This window comes from Bos taurus, chromosome 13 (genome assembly GCF_002263795.3).
Source record: "Bos taurus isolate L1 Dominette 01449 registration number 42190680 breed Hereford chromosome 13, ARS-UCD2.0, whole genome shotgun sequence".
NCBI classification, from domain to species: Eukaryota; Metazoa; Chordata; class Mammalia; order Artiodactyla; family Bovidae; genus Bos; species Bos taurus.
In genome coordinates, this window is record NC_037340.1 from 7,524,090 (window position 1) to 7,545,780 (window position 21,691).

The window sequence follows — 21,691 nt, forward strand, 5'->3', positions numbered from 1 at the left end:
TCCCCCCACACCCCCACTTCACCCTTCTGCGTCATTCTGGGCACTGAGCTGAGCTTCACGTGCTATAGAGCAACTTCCCACTAGGTCTCTCTTTTACACATGGTAAGGCAGTGGCACCCCACTCCAGTACTCTTGCCTGGAAAATCCCATGGATGGAGGAGCCTAGTGGGCTGCAGTCCATGGGATCGCTAAGAGTCGACACGACTGAGCAACTTCACTTTCACTTTTCACTTTCACGCACTGGAGAAGGAAATGGCAACCCACTCCAGTGTTCTTGCCTGGAGAATCCCAGGGACGGGGGAGCCTGATGGGCTGCCGTCTATGGGGTCGCACAGAGTCGGACATGACTGAAGCGACGCAGCAGCAGCAGCAGTGTATATATGTCAGTTCCCAATTGTCCCATCACCCCTTCCCCGATCATCCCGTCTACATGTCCATTCTCTACGTCTGTATCTCTATTCCTGCCTGCAAATGATTCATCTGTACCATTTTTCTAGGTTCCACATGTATGCGTTAATATGCAATATCCGTTTTTCACTTTCTGACGTTCTTCACTCTATATAGTCTTCTTACTTAAGTCATGTGACCTTAGATACTTTAATTTCTCTGAGTCTCAGTTTTTTTATAAAATGGGAATATCAATACTATAATGTACCTCTTGGAGCAGATATAAAGACAGAATAGAATTAAAGTGTAATGTTCAGTGTTTTACTTAATACATTGCAGCTAAATAATAGTCAGTATAATAATAAATATAATAATAATGTATCTCTTTCTCCTTTTCCAAAGGCTTATCTTTTAAAAGAAAATGGTACTAGCACCTGTGAGATAAGCACTTCCCTCATCAAAATAAAATTAAGAAACTATACAGGCTTGTTATAATAGCATATAATTCTGCTCTTGGATCTAAAATTCAGACAAAATGCTTTTAAAGTTACTACTGAAAACTTAGAATCAAAGAATCTCAGGTTTGGAATAGTCAAATGAAATTACATAGCCACAATTTTTTTGAAAAATTTTTTGAAAAAGCCTCAAGAAGGTGGCTTTCCTCTTCAAAAAAAATTTTTTTTACTGTTGCTATGCTTCATCCCTGCAACAACTTTGAATTAAGTAGTTCTATTCATGAAGTTGTGTTATTTTTAAATCTTTATATAATATACTGTTTTTCAAAAACAAAGATGACACAGGACTATAACATTACTGTTCTTTCCCCCCCTAGCTACCAGTAGAATTTTTATCCATATTGCTCTACCATTAGAACATTACAAATCTGGGAACAGGCTGACTGAGTTGAAGGTGATTTTAAGTTCATATGTTCTTATGTATGTAGAATTAATTGACTGATTAAAGCTGCAGAAGTAATTGACTGATTACTTTTAGCAACCTGATATGGAGGATTTGTTTTGAGTATTGTAGGAAGTAGCTTTAGAGCAGGTTTAGAACTCTTGTAGCTTTTAGTTCTTATGTCCTTATTTATCAATGTGTCTTTCTTTAAAAGTAAGAAAATGTGGATTATCAGTAGAGCAAGGTAATATGATTCAGAAGTCTTTAACTCTAGTCTTAGTTCCCCTTGTAAATAGATGTGCTAATTGATTTGGGGTGAGACATTTATGTTTACCACATCTTGTCTTCTCCAGTGATCTAAATGTATAACTTGGGGTGATTAAAATTACTTAAATAATTAATGCAGTAGGGATCAAAACTGACATTGAAAGAAAGATAATTTATCTGGTCCTATTAAATCAACCAACACAGGAAATAACCATGTAGAACATTCCTAAAGCTTTTGTATTGTGGTATATTTTGTATATTTTATACAAATATACATTTTATACAAAATATACATTTGTAGAACACTATGTACATGGTCTTAGAAATGTGTAGTAATCTAGATCCTGTAAGCACTTGAGGTAATGTTCAACATATTAAAAGTAAAATCCAGAATTTCAGGTTTGGGAAAGAGTTATGTCTATAATGATGTTACATTTCATTATTTAATGGATCAATTCAGTCAGTTCAATCGCTCAGTAGTGTCTGACTCTTTGCGATTTCATAGACACATATTTTCACTGACTTTGCTATTACAAACAGTAACAGTGTGATGGATAATCCTGAATGTGTTTTCTGTGAAATATGTATAAGGGTTTGCTAGGGTAGACAACAAGACATAGATTTGCTCACTTAAGAAGTAATATGCCCAACTTAATTTGTAATAGTCAATGGTATATTCTTTTCAGTTCAGTCACTCAGTTGTGTCCGACTCTTTGCAACCCCATGGACTGCAGCATGCTAGGCTTCCCTGTCCATCACCAACTTCTGGAGCCTACTCAAACTCATGTCCATAGAGTCGGTGATGCCATCCAACCATCTCATCCTCTGTCATCCCCTTCTTCTCTCACCTTCAATCTTTCCCAGCAACAGGGTCTTTTCCAATGAGTTAGTTCTTTGCATCAGGTGGCCAAAGTATTGGAGCTTCAGCTTCAGCATCAGTCCTTCAAATGAATATTCAGGACTGATTTCCTGATTTCCTTTAGGATGGACAGGTGGGATCTCTTTGCAGTCCAAGGGACTCTCAAGAGTCTTCCCCAGCACCACAGTTCAAAAGCATCAATTCTTTGGTGCTCAGTTTTGTTTATAGTCCAATTCTCACATCCATACATGACTAATAGAAAAACTATAGCTTTGACTAGATGGATCTTTGTTGGTAAAGAAATGTCTCTGCTTTTTAATATGCTGTCAAGGTCAGTCATAGCTTTTCTTCCAAGGAGCAAGTGTCTTTTAATTTCATGTCTTCAGTCACCATCTGCAGTGATTTTGGAGCCCCCCCCCCCCCAAAAAAAAATAGGCTCTCACTCTTTCCATTGTTTCCCCATCTATTTGCCATGAAGTGATGGGACCAGATGCCATGATCTTGGTTTTCTGAATGTTGAATTTTAAGCCAACTTTTTCACTCTCCTCTTTCACTTTCATTAAAAGGCTCTTTAGTTCTTCTTTGTTTTCTCATAAGGGTGGTGGCATCTACATATTGGCATTCCCCCCAAAGCTACACTGACTTATAATTCCACACATGGTATACCAGAATATTAATTTTTCCTCACTTTAACAAAAATTTTCAATTTTTGCCAGTGTATTGAAGTTTGCATAGAAATTAATGATCTTTTAATGATCATTAATTAATGATCTGGCAAGGTTAGTGATCTTTTCACATTTAGGGGCATTTGTAAAATGTATCCTCTCCAGGAACTGACTGTTAGGTATTTAGCCCATCTTTCTACAAGGCTTTTAAAAATATGTACCTTTAGGAGTTCTTTACATATTCTGGATATTATTTGATTAATGTATATGTTGTAAACATATTTTTCAATCTGTTGTTAGCCTTTTAACTGTTTATGGTGTCCTTTGTATCAGAGGTTTTAAATTCTGATGACGTCAAAATTATTAATCTTTTTCTCACTTACAACCTGTGTGTGTGTGTATGTGTCTTGTTCAAGAAGGCTTTCTTACCAATCAGTTGAATATACATTCTCCTATATTTCCTTCAGCTATTTTTTGGAGTTTTGATTTTACTATTTACTTTTTAAATCCTTCTGGAATCAACTTTTGAGATTGGTATGAAGCAGAATCTGATATTGTTTCCTAAATGAATGTACACTTAGACAACAGAATTCATTACAGTCAATCTTTTACTCAATGCATTAAAAAACCTCTTTTCAGGTACCAAATTCCGATTTGTATACTGGTCCATTTTAAAACTCTCTGTTCTATTTTCTTGATCTATTTGTCTATTCTTCTGCTAATACTCTAATTACTGCAGATTAATAATTGCGTATTGTACAATCTGGTTGCAAGAGAACCTCTGTGAAGATCCACAGAAGTACACCCTCATTGTTCCTCTTTTAAGAACTTATCTTGGGAATTCTAGCATAATTTCTTTTTTAGAAAAATTTTAGAATAAGGTTGTCAGATCCATTTCAAAAAATGTGTTGATATTTTCTCTGAGATTGCATTGGGTTTACATATTAATTTACAAAGACCTGTGATATTTACAATATTGAGATATATTCAGTTGTGTGGCCTTAATTTATTCAAATTTTCTATTTAATGATCTTCAGAAAAATTTCATTTGTATTACTCATGTATGTATTGTTTCACTTCAATTAAATTGATTCTTGGGTATTTTATAATTTCTGTTGCTATTGTGTAAGGGATTTTTAAAAATGAATTTGTGACTGCTATATTTTTTAAAATTAAAATGAACATTTATGAGTAATCCTAAGTCTTAAAGATTTATTTGCTTACCATTGATTTTTAGTGTCCCTCCTGAACGTTCTTTCCTTCTTTCCTTATAATAGAGCATATCTTCTAGTCAATATTTCATCTAAAATTTCTGGGTGGTAAATTTTCTGAATCCATTCTTGTCTGAAAATGTCTTATTTAGCCATTACACTTGTCTGAGCATTTGTTAGATTATACAATTCTAGATTCAAAATCATTTCACCTCAGTACAAAGAAAATATTTCTCCAGTATCTTTTTGTACCCAATGTTGCTGATGAATTTGAAGTCAATATGTGCTTTTTTCCTTATAAATAATGTATTTTTTCATTTTAGAAATCTTTAGGATTTTCTGGTTATCCATAAAATATTAAAGTTTTACCATTACTTTCTCGGGATGGGTCTTTTCTCAGTCTTACTTGGCACTCAGTGGAATTTAATTTAAAAATGTGAGTCTTCTTTCACATCTGAGGACTTTTATTTATTTCTTTCTCTAAGTGCTTTGATAGCTTTGGATTGGTCCTCCAAGGCCTTTAACCTTTATTTTATACGTATCTTCTCTGTCCATTCACATTGTGGTCTAAGATAATTTCTCAGGTTGATATTTGAGTATCCAAGTTGCTCTTCAGCCCTCAATTTTGCTATTCAGCTTCGAGGCTTTGTTTTCTTCTTCTTCTTTTTTTTTTAAAAACTGGTATTTATTTCATTTCCAAAATAGCTCATCTTCCATTTCTTCATTAAGACCCGCTCTTAATGAACAATAATCTCTCTAAATACATTTTATGACAATCATTTTATGTCTTAAAGTCGTCAACCATCTGTTCTACTTGTTCTGTTTCCTCAGGTGTTATCAGGGGTGTGTGTGTGTGTGTGTGTAGGCTGATGCTTTTCTCTTATGGTGTTGATTTTCCTCAAATGTTTGTGAGTCTTGATTATATTCATGTTGGACTTTGATTTTCCCTCTTAACCTGTATGTGAACGCTGTAACAATGAACTTAGCTTGCCACTAGTAACTTAGTGTTGCAGGATATGCTATTAAGATGTGACAGGAGCTAGTCTTCTGGGATAGAGGTTCCCCGAATATCACTAGACATTTGCACCTGTAACCTGTATTTCTGGCCCAAGTGCCCACCCCAAAATGCCCCCACTTAATGGTGATTTGTCTCCTAGTGTGCTTAATTATTTTATTAAATACTAAAAAACTTATCTGAGTGAATTCTTTGAGATCTACAATGAAATTGCCTTCCTGTGAAGAGAATATGAATTTGCTTCTGCCAAGTGCCTGGGACACTGTAGTACAGGACCATCTTAGATCTAGTACTAGACTTAGAGTACCTGGGATAGCCAAGTCTGAAAATCTCCAGGAGGGCTGGAGATTACAACTTCATAGAAATGTATTTCTTCTTTTTTCCTTTTCTCCCTGCTTTTCTAAGTGTCAAGACTCTGCAAATCCCTGGACTTTGGAAGAGGTGTATTCATTTCTAGTTTGCCCTTGTCCTAAGAGTATAGAGCTTTAAGGATTTAGGTTAATGTTGACAAGGTTTCCTATCAGACGCCTCACCTCGGGCAGGTCTTGAGGACTAGATTCCATCCTCCTTGCTTTGTGAGGCCACTAAAACCAAAGCACAAGTTTATCTGGCTCAGGGCAAAAGAAGTTTTGGTGTTCAGGTACAGGGCTGGAGCCAGGGTGAGGCAAGTCCTGGCCCTGCTCAGGTATTCTGTATTTACTTCTTTCATTCCAGCAATTTCTTATATATTTAAAAAAAATCTAGTAGTCCTTTACTAACTTCTCAACTCATTTGTATGCTTCTGTGTCATATTTTTCAGGGGGTTGCTGACCTCATAGACGGCAGCCCACCAGGCTCCCCCGTCCCTGGAATTCTCCAGGCAAGAACAGTGGAGTGGGTTGCCATTTCCCTCTCCAATGCATGAAAGTGAAAAGTGAAAGGGAAGTCGCTCAGTCGTGTTCCACCCTCAGCGACCCCATGGACTGCAGCCTTCCAGGCTCCTCCATCCATGGGATTTTCCAGGCAAGAGTACTGGAGTGGGTGCCATTTCAGCGGGTGGGTTAGTCCAAATAACCCCTCACCTAGGCTTTTGTTACCAGCAATCAGCCTGTTGCCTTTTCCTTTGTATCCGGTGGGAGTGCCCTGTAGTGATGAGGGGAGGAGGGGTCAGAACTGCTAGGCTGCTTCTAATGTTTTCAACCAACAATCCTTTCTTTTTGCCCTGAGGCTCCTCTCCTTTTTCCTAAATCCATGTGTACATTTTTTTCTAGCCATATTCTCTTTTTACATTTTTTTGGCAAAAGTTTCTTCTTCCAATCCATTTCTATTTCTTGTCCTTTAGGTATTCCTAATTTCATTTTCAACACAGACATTAGTTTCTCAGGACTGATGATCTGTTTTCTTTAAAAAAAAAAAAAAAAAACAACTCTTCTGTGAGGGAAGCTGCAGGGTATATATTATTTTTTCCAATCTGGGAATATTCTCCTCAGTCCCTGGTAACGTTGGCTCCAAGCCTGTAGGGTAGACTTAAAGAAGTCTTAAAAGAAACCAGTTTTCCCTGCCTACCATATCTCTTTAGTGATAAACTATATAAATAAAATTAGATGGTTATAGCTAAAAAAACACAGTAGTAATATTACAGAATCAGCAAAAAACTGGTAGAATGCCACTGTTGAAGTTTATGTAATCATCATTTTGCCAGAACAACTGGTTGAAAAGTAAGTAATGCAAATCAATCACCTAGCTGTTTGTTCTATACAGAAGCAAACATATACACACATTTTAAAATATTTGGATGATTGATTGAATTTATATTTTTCATCTGATTGGTAGTATGTAGAAATAGCTCATGGCAAGTAAATATGATAATGAGGCAAATACTCTGAACAGTCTACTTTGGAGAATACATAGAATAACAAACAGATGACAGGAAGTAAAAAACCAAAAAGCGAAATTTGATTCTTATTGGAGGATTTGGGTTTTCTAGATTTTAGAGTTTAGAAAATGTGTAAATCTAGAATAATAAAAATATTTACATGACTTATTTCATAGGTTTTGCGAATGTATTTTACAAAGTTTTAAAGTGTTACATGGATATTAGTTACAATCCTACTTTACAAGTGCTCATTGAGCATGTACCAAGTTCTGCAATGAGTTATAAGAAATATTAAATGTGAGGAAAACACAATCCTTAGTTGACAGTTTAGTGAGAAGGGTAAAAACTAACTCAATTGTGAGACTGTGATGTATAAGAAAATAAAGGCACAATTTTCTATGAGGAAGGGCTTGGGAACGCTTTTTATTGGAAGAGTAGAACTTGAAATGGACCTTTAAAGATTAGTAGGATGTTTATGCTGTGGATTTATGGTGCTGAATTAATTTCATGACTCTGGAAGACAGTCCTATCACCTGTAAAAACATTGAATTAGATGATTCTTAGTGCATTCCAGGTAGCTGAGACGGTAAAGAATCTGCCTGCAATGAAGGAGACCTGGGTTTGATCCCTAGATTGGGAAGATCTCTTGAAGAAGGGAATGGCTACCCATTCCAGTATTCTTGCCTGGAGAATTCCATGGCGGGCTACCGTACATGGGGTTGCAAAGAGTAGGGCACAACCGAGTACCTTACACTTTCTTTTTTCAGTGCATTATTAACCATATGATCAAGAATTTGAGGTTTTGCACCTGAGAACCCAGGATGGTGGGAAAGATGTCGATGCCATTAAGAAGACAAGAAACATAAGAGAGAAACTAACTTGGAGAAAAAATGGTCAATTTAAGATGTTTGCAGATTATACCCTATTCATGACAATCATGCAGCTGATATGCAGGTCAAGAGATCTAGAGGAAGGTCTAGGGTGTAAATGAAGCCCTGGGGGACTTCCCTGGTGGTCCTGGCTAAGACTCCATGCTCCCAATGAAGGGGGCCCTAGTTTGATCTCTAGCTAGGGAACTAGATCCCAGATGCTGCAAGTAAGAGTTCATATGTTGCAACTAAAGTCCCTGCATGCCACAACTAAAGATCTTGCATGTCGCAACGAAGATCCCACGTGCTGCAACTAAGAACTAGCACAGCCAGGTAGATAGATAAATTATAAAATAAATATAAAAGTCACAATTATTAAAAAAAAATAATTGAAGCTTGGGGCTTGGGAAAGAGCATCAGAAGCACAGAATATGAAGACTAAGAAAGCTATGCAATGAACTTTGGGCTTAGCATTTAAAGGGAGGGTTGAGGAAGACAAACCAGTGGAAGTGTCTAAGAAGATCATACAGAGGTAGAAAGGAAAAGAATACAGTGAACAGTGTCAAATGCTGCAGAGAGTTTAAGTAGTAAGAACAGTAAGAGCCCCCTGGATTGATAATCAACGGCTATTGGGGTTCTTTAAGAAAGCAGTCTCAATAGATGGAAAGTAGATCTTAGAATCAGTTAAGAACACGTAGACAGCTATTGGGCTTCCCAGGTTGTGCCAGCGGTAAAGAACCTGCGTGCCAGTGCAGGAGACAGAAGAGATGTGGGTTCAGTCCCTGGGTGGAGAAGATCCCCTGGAGGAGGACATGGCAATCTACTCCAGTATTCTTGCCTGGAAAACTCCATGGATAGAGGAGCCTGGCAGGCTACAGTCCATAGGGTTGCAAAGAGTCAGACATGACTGAAGTGACTTAACATGCATGCACAGACAGTTATCACTGGCAGAGAGGATTCTTTGCGTAGGAGAGACATGAGTCTTTGCATGGAGAAAATGGAGTAGAATTGGGAAGAGTGATTTCTGATATGACAAAAGGACATGGCAGAAGTTAGTTCCTTGAAGCAGACAGAGTAACCAGAAATAAAGCTGAAGCCAGGGCATTCATGGGAGCAGCTGGGGGAGGGGTCTATTCTGCCCTAGATCCTCAGGTTGCAGGTTGCCTTCTCCCCACAGAGTGCTGTCCTACTGAATGGTTCCAATGAGGAATAGTAACTTGTTAATATAGAAACATTTCAGATGACTGAAGGATATGAATACAAGGAAAAGGCTTACATATTTCAGGACAATTCACAAGAGGAATGAACTTCCTCACTGATCTCTAACATAACATAGAAACCAAAGCTCTCTCTAGTAGTCAGTGGTTACCCCATGACACACCTGCTCATTCCTGCTTCTCTGCAAGGAAAGATGCTCCAGATACTGGCAATTTATTCTATCCCTATTTAGAGGCATAATGTAAGGGACTGAAAGGAAGCAAAGGTACTTTAAAATTCCTGGATTTCACAAGTTATTAAAAATATAGTAGAGCTGGTAATAAAAAGTACGTTTCTGAAGCAGTAAGACATCGCCTGCTTCTACTGCTTAGACCCAGCATCCTCTACAACATGTCCAGGACTTGGCCTTTACGTGGTTCCTCTCTGAACTCCCCGGGAATGTAGATGTGATTGCTAGGCAATTGCTTTCTGACCTCTGATTAGAGTGAGATCGATGAGCTTCTTGCCTTTTTCAATTGGGAAAGACAGTTGCTGGGTGGGAGAGTAACAGTGGAGAGAGTTGCTGCGAACTTTCTATTTTAGTGTGTATTTTAATTTACTTTTACTTTATTTTTTTCAAATTGTAGAAGCTTATGATAGTGAGAAATTACTATCAGAAAGTGAGATAGGATAGAGAGACCTTGGATCCTGAGTGATCTAGAGCCAGAACTTCTGGCAATGTCTTCTTTCTGCCTCAGTTATATACCTTATGTGTGCATGCGTGCTAAGTTGCTTCAGTAGTGTCCAACCCTTTGTGACCCTATGGACTGTAGTCCACCAGGCTTCTCTGTCCATAGGATTCTCCAGGCAAGAATACTGGAGTGGCTTGCCATGCCCTCCTCCTCCAGGGGATTTTCTCAACCCAGGCCTACTGTGGTTCCTGCATTGCAGGTGAGTTCTTTACCACTGAGCCACTGGAGAAGCCCCTATGTACCTTATATTACCTCTTAAACCAGCAGCTGAACAGGTAGGGTGGATAGAGAGAAAACAGACCATTAGTTTTATTTCCATTTTCTAAGGCTCACTTTGGGATAGACTGTTCAGTCTTTCCATGAGCATCAACTACTTCATTTTGAGCATTTACTAAAAGGGAAACCTAAGATCAGTAACTATTTTAGAATGCTCCTGAGGTGAATGCAGAGTCAGGGAAAAATTGCAGTTGTGGCATCATCCCTGTCTCAATAATTTCACATGAGTGAAGTCAAAGTAAAATGAATATAAGTGAAAAAAGCATAAGAAGGCAATATGCAAGCTTGCAAGGTATCAGTTCAGTTCAGTTCAGTTGCTCAGTCATGTCCGACTCTTTGCAACCCCATGAATCGCAGCATGCCAGGCCTCCCTGTCCATCACCCTCTCCTGGAGTTCACCCAAACCCATGGCCATCGAGTCGGTGATGCCAACCAGCCACCTCATCCTCTGTTGTCCCCTTTTCCTCCTGTCCCCAATCCCTCCCAGCATCAGAGTCTTTTCCAATGAGTCAACTCTTTGCATGAGGTGGCCAAAGTACTGGAGTTTCAGCTTTAGCATCAGTCCTTCCAAAGAAATCCCAGGGCTGATCTCCTTCAGAATGGACTGGTTGGATCTCCTTGTAGTCCAAGGGACTCTCAAGAGTCTTATCCAACACCACAGTTCAAAAGCATCAATTCTTTGGCACTCAGCTTTCTTTATAGTCCAACTCTCACATCCATACATGACCGCTGGAAAAACCATAGCCTTGACTAGAATGTTAATGTAAAAGGTGAGACCTGTTTTGCCTTGAAAACTAGGGGTAGAGAGTCAGGAAGAAAAAATAGAGTGGGGTTAAGGATTGATTTTACATATAGACCTTTAGGTGTTTTAGCACTTGCTTGGAAAGCAACTGTTTTCTCCCCCATGATACCTCAGTTGGTAAAGAATCTGCCCGCAGTGCAGGAGACCCTAGTTCGATTCCTGGGTTAGGAAGATCCACTGGAGGAGGGATAGACGACCCACTTCAGTATTCTTGGGCTTCCCTTGTGGCTCAGATGGTACAGAATCCACTTGCAATGCGAGAGACCCTGGGTTCAACCCCTGGGTTGGGAAGATCCCCTGGAGAAGGAAATGGCTCCCCACTCTAGTATTCTAGCCTGGAGAATTCCATGGACTGTATAGTCCATGGGATTGCAAAGAGTCCAAACACGTGTCCAAACACGACTGAGCGATTTCCACTTCACTTCTCCCTTCTGAACTTCTTCCCTGGTCTTTATATACCTGCAACCGATAAATGATCTGTTGAAAACGCCTCTGACCCTGTAAAGTATGATAATCCCAGAAGAGCTCTGTACTCACCACGGCTCTCTCTACTCGCTCTCCTCCTGTTCACTCCTACCAATTGAAATCAAGTTTTTCTCTGCTTCTCTGATAAAAGTGTCTTGGAAATGTAAAGATTCTCCAGCTACTAAATCCAGTGTTCACTCGCTGGCCTTTATTTCCCTTCCCTACTCTCTCTGGCATTTGGCACTATTGGTTATTCTCATCTTCCGGGCACGCTCTCACTCTGGACTCTTATGACTGTCTTTAGTTTTATTTTCCATCTACAGTACTCCTTGGTCCCCACTGCTGTCGCTATAGTTGAAGTCCTCATCATTTCTTGTTTGGGTCATTTAATAGTCTGCTACTGGTTACATTCATGGGGTCGCAAAGAGTTGGACACGACTGAGCGACTGAACTGAACTAAACTGGTTACATGGTCACCAGAGTTACACAGCCAACCCACCTACCTCTCAACTGCTAGTCATTTTTTTTAAAAGCATAATTCTATACATGTTCTTCAATGAGTAAACTCTTAAATGACTCCTTATTGCTCACAAGATCAAACCCAAGCTTCAAAGCCTATCACATAGTCTTTGCCTACTTCTCCAGCCTCAAAACTTTGTGTTCCATACTTATTTATAGACCATGCTCTTTTATTCCTCTATGTCTTTATTTCCTTTATGTAGTCTAAAATGTTTTCCTCTTTTGCCTGCTTAGTGAACACTCACTAATCTTTCAAGATTCAGTTTATGCCATTTCGTTTATGAAGCCCTCTGACTGCTCCACAAACTGGTAGAATTGGGCATTCCCTGACTTGTGCCCTATATATAGTACCTTATAAATGCTATTATTTAAATACCTATGTGCTTAGTCACTTTATCATGCCTGACTGTGACCCCATGGACTGTAGCCCACCAGGCTCCTCTATCTACGGGATTTTCCTGGCAAGAATGCTGGAGTGGGTTGCCATTTCCTCTTTCAAGGTATCTTCCTGATCCGGGATTGGCCAAGGTCTCCTGCACTGTAGGTGGATTCTTTACTGCTTAGCTACCAGGAAGCCAAATACCTGCAACATTTTATAATTTATTCACTTGTAACTTGTTTTCTTCTTCTTAACTGCTCAAGGATAAGGATTGTGTCTTAGATATTCTTCACATATCCCTGGCATATAATTTTTACTATATTCTTCCCATACCCCTGACATATAACTTTTATTAAATACTTTTCTCCCTGAAAGTCAATGGCTTTTAGTATATTCACAGATAGGTACAACCATTGCTATAATTTTAGAACATTTTCATTACTCCATCAGTAATCTTGTGTCCTTTAATTATAATCTCCCCAGGTATCCTACACCTCCCAGCCCTAGGTAATCGGTAAACTATTTTCTGTCTCCATGGATGTACCTAATCTGGACATTTCATTTATGGAAATCACACAATATGTGGCCTTTTGTGGCTTAGTACAATATTTTAATGATTATCCATATTGTACTTTATTGCTGGATAATACTCCACTGTATGGATATATCAAAGCTTTTTATTCATTCATTGGTTGGTGAAGACCAGCTTTTCCCCACTTGTTGGCTACTATGAATAATGCTGCCATTTGTGTGCAAGTTTTTGCATGGAAATAAGTTTTTAGTTTCCTTGTATATGTACTTAGGAGTTTAATTTCTGGATCCTATGATAATTCTATGTTTAATCCTTTGAGGAACTCCAAGGCTGTTTTCCAAAGCACTGAAGTCAAGTGGGCCTTAGAAAGCATCACTACGAACAAAGCTAGTGGAGGTGATGGAATTCCAGTTGAGCTATTCCAAATCCTGAAAGATGATGCTGTGAAAGTGCTGCACTCAATATGCCAGCACATTTGGAAAACTCAGCAGTGGCCACAGGACTGGAAATGGTCAGTTTTCATTCCAACCCCAAAGAAAGGCAATGCCAAAGAATGTTCAAACTACTGCACAATTGCACTCATCTCACACGCTAGTAAAGTAATGCTCAAAATTCTCCAAGCCAGGCTTCAGCAATACATGAATGGTAAACTTCCAGATGTTCAAGCTGGTTTTAGAAAAGGCAGAGGAACCAGAGACCAAATTGCCAACATCCTCTGGATCATTGAAAAAGCAAGAGAGTTCCAGAAAAACATCTATTTCTGCTTTATTGACTATACCAAAGCCTTTGACTGTGTGGATCACAGTAAACTGTGGAAAATTCTGAAAGAGATGGGAATACTAGACCACCTGACCTGCCTCTTGAGAAATTTGTATGCAGGGCAGGAGGCAACAGTTAGAACTGGACATGGGACAACAGACTGGTTCCAAATAGGAAAAGGAGTAAGTCAAGGCTGTATATTGTCACCCTGCTTATTTAACCTATATGCAGAGTACATCAGGAGAAACGCTGGGCTGGAAGAAGCACAAGCTGGAATCAAGATTGCCAGGAGAAATATCAATAACCTCAGATATGCAGATGACACCACCCTTATGGCAGAAAGTGAAGAGGAACTCAAAAGCCTTTTGATGAAAGTGAAAGAGGAGAGTGAAAAAGTTGGCTTAAAACTCGACATTCAGAAAATTAAGATCATGGCATCTGGTCCCATCACTTCATGGCAAATAAATGGGGAAACAATGGAAACAGTGGCTGACTTTATATTTTTGGGCTCCAAAATCACTGCAGATGGTGACCGCAGCCATGAAATTAAGATGCTTACTCCTTGGAAGGAAATTTACGACCAAACTAGATAGCATATTGAAAAGCAGAAACATTACTTTGCCAACAAAGGTCCATCTAGTCAAGGCTATGGTTTTTCCAGTGGTCATGTATGGATGTGAGAGTTGGACTATAAAGAAAGCTGAGCACCGAAGAATTGATGCTTTTGAACTGTGGTGTTGGAGAAGACTCTTGAGAGTCCCTTGGACTGCAAGGAGATCCAGCCAGTCCATTCTGAAGGAGATGAGCCCTGGGATTTCTTTGGAAGGAATGATACTAAAGTTGAAACTCCAGTACTTTGGCCATCTCATGCGAAGAGTTGACTCATTGGAAAAGACTCTGATGCTGGGAGTGATTGGGGGCAGGAGGAGAAGGGGACGACAGAGGATGAGATGGCTGGATGGCATCACTGACTCAATGGACGTTGAGTCTGAATGAACCTCGGGAGTTAGTGATGGACAGGGAGGCCTGGCGTGCTGAGATTCATGGGGTCTCAAAGAGCTGGACACAACTGAGTGACTGAAGTGAACTGAACTGTACCATTTTAAAAAATTGAGGTGAAATTCATAACATACAAGTAACCATTTTAAAGTACACAATTAAATGTATTCACAACCATGTATTTTTAGTTTCAAAACTTTTTCATTAGCCCAGAAATACACTCTATATTCATTAAATAACTTCCCACTGTCTCTCTGTGCAACCACTGACAACCACTAATCTTCTTTCTATTTCTATGGATTTGCCTATTCTGGATATTTCACTTACATTTCATATAATAAAAATCAAATAACATGTGACCTTTTGTATCTGGCTTCTTTCACTTATTATAACGTTTCTGTGGTTCATCCAACTTGTAGTACATTCCAGTACTTCATCCTTTTCATAGTTGAATGATATTCCACAGAATGTATACACAACAATTTGTTTACCTACTCATCCATTATTGAGGTCGTTTCCATCTTTTAACTATAAAAAGTCATGCTTTTATAAGCATTTGTATACAAACTTCCAGTGTGGACATATGCTTTCACTTCTCTTGGGGATATTCCTAGTAATAGAATTGATGGGTCATTGGAATTGATGAGTCATATGGTAATTCTTTCCAAATGTGGTGCTGGAGAAGACTTGAGAGTCCCTTGGACTGCAAGGAGATCATACCAGTCAATTCTAAAGGAAATTAACTCTCAATATTCATTGGAAGGACTGATGCTGAAGCTCCAATATTTTGGCCACCTGATGAGAAGAGCCAACTCATTGGAAAAAACCCTGATGCTGGGAAAGAATGAAGGCAACGAGAGGAGGGGGCAGCAGAGGATGAGATGGTTAGACAGCAGCACAGGCTCAATGGACATGAATTTGAGCCAACTCTGGGAGATAGTGAAGGACAGAGGAACCTGGCATGCTGCAGTCTAAGGAGTCACAAAGAGTGGGCCACAACTTCAGTTACTACTGAACAACAACAACAAATGACAATTCTAAATTTAACTTTGTGAGGAACTGCCAAACTGTCTCCCACAGTGGCTGTACCATTTTACACTAGCAATGTGTGAGGGTTCCTATTTCTCCACATCATTTCCAAATCTTGTTATTCTCCTTTTTTAAAAAATTATAGCCATCCTAAACGAAGCTCAGCTGGGGAAGACAGGATGCTGAGCTTGTAGAAAGGTGCGTTATCAGCTGGTGAGAATGACTCCATGTTCTGGCCCCTTTGGAAAACACCAGCGTACAAGCTTGCCTGCTTCTTGCCTCTGGTTTCTGCCTCTCTCCATCTTCACTTCCACCTCCTCAACATTTTCTCTCCTTTATTGCCTTCTTCTGAGGGTGACCAACCTTCTAGATTTACCCAGGACTGTCACATGATTGCATACAATGTAATATTTCATTGTGGTTTTGATTTGCATTTTCTTAGTAAGCAATTATGTTGAATATCTCTTTATGCACTTGATGGTCATTTGCATATCTTTTGGAAGAATATCCTTAGCCCATTTAAAAACGGGGTTAAAAAAACTGGGTTGTGTGTTATTTTGTTGATGAGTTGTCAAGATTTTTTCATACGTTCTTAATACTAAACCTTTACTGAATATGATTTGCAACATTTTCTCCTATTCTGTGGGTTGTCTTTTTAGTTTCTTGATGATGTCTTTTGAAACATAAAAGTGTTTAATTTTGGTGATGTCCAGTTTGTGGTTTTCTTCTTTTTGTTTGTGCTTTTGGTGGCATATCTAAGAAATCATTGCCTAATCTAGGGTCAAAAAGATTTATGTCTATATTTTCTTCTAGGAGTTTTAAAGCTTAAGCTATTATATTCAGGTCTTTGACCCATTTTGAATTATTTTTCATATAGAGTGTGAGGTAGATGTCTGACTGGGGTGAGATAGGTGGGTCTCCAGCTGTCCTCACCATATGTTGAAGAAATTATTCTTCCCCTTCACCGTTAACTCAATATTTTGGCATCCTTGCCAAAAATTGATTGATGATAAATGTGAGGATTTATTTCTGAATTTTTAATATTTTATTGATCTATATAATCTCTCTTCATGCCAGTACCACACTGTGTTGGTTACTGCAGCTTTGCAGTCAGTTTTGAAATTAAGAAGTATGTGTCCTCTTCTTTTTTTAAAGAAGAACATTCATTTCTATACTAATTTTCAGATTTTGTTAATTTTTACAAAGAAATAAGCTGGGATTTTGATAGGGGTTATATTGAATCTATAGATCAATTTGGAGAGTATTGGCATCTTAACAATATTAAGTTTTCCAATCCATGAACGTGGGAAGTGTTTTCATTTATTGAGATTTTCTTTAATTTCTTTCAACAACTTTTTCAGTTTCAGAGGATGAACTTTGTACTTCTTTTGTTAAATTTATTTCTAAATACCTTATCCATTTTGATGCTATCATGAATGGAACCAATTTCATTTTGATATGTTTACTGTGATGGTATAGAAATAGAATAAATTTTTGTCTATTAATCTTTTATCCTGCAACCCTGCCAAACTCATTTATCAGTTCTAGTATTTTTTAAATTGAAAACCTTAGGATTTTCTGTGTATAAGATCCTGTCTTTGGTAAATACAGAGAGGTTTACTTCTCCTTTCTCAATCTTTATTTCTTTCTCTTATTTAATTGCCTTGGCTAAAACCTCCAGTACAATATTGAATAGGAATTGCAGGAGTGGACATCTTTGTCTTGTTCCACATCTTAGGGGCCCACTGGGAGAAAGCATTCAGTGTTTCACCATTAAATATATTAGGTGCCAGTTTTTTGAGGATGCCCTTTATCAGGCTGATAGGTGTTTTGATTTCTTATTTATTGAGTGTTTTTATACAAAAGGAAAGTCGATCTTTGTTAAGCGCTCTTTCTGCATCAATTAAGATGACCAGGTAGTCTTTGTCATTTGTTCTACTGTTGTGGTGTGTTACAGCAATTAACTTTCAGATGTTATACAAACCTTGTTCTCCTAGGTTAAATGGAAATAAGTATTTCTTAAATTGAATTCATCATGAGCAAATTATGTAAGGACTGGGTAAAAATTAACTCAATAAATGACCAGAGAAACAAGACTGGAAAATAATACCCATTTTAAGATAGTAACTACTTAGGAATTATGGAAACTTTGAAAATAGAATTGTTATTGTGGAAAAATTGTAAGAGACTATAAGAATATCAATTAAAACACTTTAAAACTCTGAGTCCTTTGAGTCTATAATTCTCATTTAAAGTTCTAGAACTAGATCTTCATGATATTCTAGATTTAACAAAACTCAACAACCTATGTCAAATATCCCTACTCTATAAAAATTACTATAATGCTTTTCTTATAGATTTGCTCAATGTCTGCCCCTCTTCTCTCTCTTTTAATCTCTTTCTCTCTCTCTCTTTCACACACACATACACATACATATACACATATCCTTCCCAGGTACTGTCTTAAATGAGAGTATCATTGCTATCTATCCTTATTGCATATTTTAAAGTACTTATCTAAAAATTGTGTTACTTAGAAATATTGTGAAGTTATTTACAATTTTCTAATCAGATTGCACTCTTAGTGCTAAGACCCTCATAGAGAACTGTAAGGACAGAAAAACTTACTTTTAATTGTGACCCCAAGAATTATCAATATCTCTATTAGCAGGAACAAGGGCTTCATCTTCTTCTAAGTAGCTCCTTCTTACTGTAACACAGGCAGAACTAGGTGGCCAGCCCACAAGCTTCCTCTTTTCAGGCCTGTAGGGGTCAGGACTTGGTTGCTAAGCAACAATTTCCTTACTCTTGGGCCAATGAGCTGCCAGGAATGTCCTTTCAACCTGGAATGATGGCAGCTGATGGACAGAGCAGGCTGTGGGTAAGGAACCATATCTAGTTTGCTACTTCTCTGGTGAGAGATAAGTGGTAGGCTTGAAATAGGTAGGAGTTGCTCTCTCAACTCTTTTCAGAGTTGCTGGAAGTTCTTGTTTTTATGTTACCTCCAGAGGTGCAAGCTGCGATTATGGGAAAGCACAACTAAGCACATGAGCTAACCTGACATCATCCTTTAATCTAACATCTCAAGGGTACAGTGGACAAGAAACATATGGACAACTGTTGTCCCCATCTTGGTGAAAATGTTTCTTCTCTGTTCAAGTAAGGAACTGCTGACATTTTACTGGGACCAAGTCAAATTTCAATCAATTACATTTTAAAAAGAGTGTTCATTAAACATTTTTATAGAAGGTGTTTTAAAATGCCTTATTTACTATCTTAAAATATATGGGAATTTCACAAATTAATACCCTCAAGCCTAGGGCCAGATATTAAAATGAGCATTTAGGTCATGAAAGTCACTCAGTTGTGTCTGGCTGTTTGTGACTCCATGGACTATACAATCCATGGAAATCTCCAGTCCAGAAAACTGGAGCAGGTAGCCTTTCCCTTCTTCAGGGATCTTCCCAATCCAGGGATCAAACCCAGGTCTCCACACTGCAGGCAGATTCTTTACCAGCTGAGCCACAAGAGAAGCCCAAGAATGCTGGAGTATTTTTCTCCAGTGGATCTTCCTGACCCAGGAATTGAACCAGTGTCTCCCGCATTGCAGATGGATTCTTTTACCAACTGAGCTATCAGGGAAGCCCGAGTATTCAGGTATGACAATATTAACATTATCCAAAGAAAGGAGCCAGTAGAGGAATCATACCTAAAATATACCCAACTTTTACAGTGTGTTCAGATAATTACTTCAGAAACAGATGTATTTATTGCCTTGAATTTTCAGGTTTACTTTACTCCCTTTATTGTCACTGCTGTTGTGACAAATACTACAAAAACCCCAGAAATTTACAGTTCTGGAGCTCAGGAGTCCAAAAGGATTCTTACAGGACCAAAATTAAGAGCAGAGCTAGGGACTTCCCTGGTGGTCCAGTGGATAAGATATCCAGCTCCCAATGCAGGGGATCTGGGTTTGATCCCTGATCAGGGAAGTAGATCCCATGTGTTGCAAAGAAGACCCGGTGTGGCCAAAAAAAAAAAAAAAAGTGTTTAAGAAAAAGAGAGAGCCGAGCTAGTTTGTTCAGGGGAGAATCCATTCTTTGTCTGGAATTATCCAGGTTTTAGTGGCTGCCCACATTTCTCAGTTTGTGACTATATCACTCCAATCTCTGTACAACCATTACTTTGCTTTCTCCTCTTCTGTGGTTTAATCTTCCTCTGTATCCCTCTTAGGACACTTGCAATTACATTTAGGGAACACCAAAATACAGGATAATCTCCTCATCTCAAGATCCTTAGTCATATCTGCAACGTTCCTTCTGCTACATAAAATAACATTCATAGGTTCTAGAGATTAGGTCCTAGAAATCTTTGGGATCATTATTTAGTCTACCAGAGTCCCTAATATCTTTTCCTTTCACTGCTGCTGCTGCTGCTGCTGCTAAGTCGCTTCAGTTATGTCTGACTCTGTGCAACCCCATAGACGGCAACCCATCAGGCTCCCCCGTCCCTGGGATTCTCAAGGCAAGAACACTGGAGTGGGTTGCCATTTCCTTCTCCAATGCATGAAAGTGAAGGGTGAAAGTGAAGTCGCTCAGTCATGTCCGACTCTTAGCGACCCCATGGACTGCAGCCTACCAGGCTCCTCCGTCCATGGGATTTTCCAGGCAAGAGTACTGGAGTGGGGTTTTCCTTTCACTAAGGGACTTCAAAATATAACTGTCGCAACATCTGTGCTTTAAAAAAAAATCTCTAAATAAAATTTATTTAAACTCTTAATGTCATCCATTAAATGTTCTTTATACAATCTTTTTAGCAGTCCCCATTTGGATCCAGAATTATCAGCATCTTTCTGCAGATGATGTTGCTTTTTATTTTCACTCAAACCATGGCCATTTGACCTATCTTCCCTCGACTTCCTTCCATGTCCAAACTTCTCTCACTTTTGATTCTATCCACATTTACTTTCCCTGGTACTTCAATCTATTTAGCATTTGTTCTTTTTTTTTCCTTTTGTCTCTCTCTTTTTCTTTTTGTTTCAATCTTTTGTATCAATTTTCTTAATTTAAAAACTCTTCATCTCTCCTAGAAAAATTTTCTTTTGACTCTAGTATCCTTACTACTGCTATTAATATCTTCTCTATTTATCTTTTAGCCTCTAAACATCTCAAAAGAATACTCTATAATCACTGCTCCTGTCTTGCTGCCTCTCACTTATTCTTCAACTATTTGCCTTTATTTTCACTAATTTACATAGACGAAAAAACCCAATTATCTTTTCTTAGTTCTTATCCTACTTAATCTCTGTGAGAAATCTGACATTTCTGATCATTAACCTCTTCTTGAAAATATAGTATTGGTTTTTCTGAAAATGGAACTGCAAGTAATATTCTACACTGTTGAATAAACTTCTCATTCTTTTTCCACTGCGTCCTCGCTCATTCATTCACGTGTTGAAAATCTGCCATATGCTAAAGATGAATGGTGACACTCTTTGAGGTGTTCACAATAATTTTATTTGTTAGCTCCTCTCTTGGTCTTCACATTAAAATTAGGGTCTCCCATTTCGGTCTCACATACTCTTCCTTAATTTTGCTAACATTTCTTTACAGATGCTTCTTTACATTTCATTAATTCAATAAACCTTTATTATGTACCAGGTGTTGGGCATTTTCTGTGAATGGTGAGCAATAAGATATATTTCCTGTCCTCAGAGAGTTTAAGTCTAGAGTAAAAGATAAGTATTAATAAAATAATCTCAAAAAACCTTTGAAAAGTGTCTTATAGGAAAATGAATTAGTACTGATGACACATAAGGGAAAACTGTGTGAAGAGGTCAGGTGGGGTCAGAATCACCAAAGGCTTTGCCAGGGAGAGAATTTTGCCAGCTATACTCTGAAGAACGAGAATGGGTTGGCTAAACATGACATGTCCTAGGTATAGTGATAAACATGTGA

General features: G+C 38.4%; 1 protein-coding gene across 5 annotated transcripts in view; it reads right to left on the reverse strand.

The window, feature by feature from the left end:
- SEL1L2 (SEL1L2 adaptor subunit of ERAD E3 ligase) overlaps positions 1–21,691 on the reverse strand; it is a 127,156-nt gene that overhangs the window by 99,379 nt on the left and 6,086 nt on the right. For 2 of the 5 annotated variants that reach the window (XR_009496833.1, XR_009496832.1), the window contains exon 1: positions 18,363–18,532. The exons of 1 other annotated variant lie outside the window; for it this stretch is intronic. Coding sequence is in view for 2 of the 4 variants with exons in the window: in XM_059892880.1 (XP_059748863.1) it covers positions 18,363–18,420 (58 nt within the window). In the remaining 2 variants the exon portion in view is untranslated. Of the gene's footprint in view, positions 1–18,362; positions 18,533–21,691 lie in introns of those variants that run through there. 2 more of the 5 variants (XM_059892880.1, XM_059892879.1) reach the window with 1 other exon arrangement.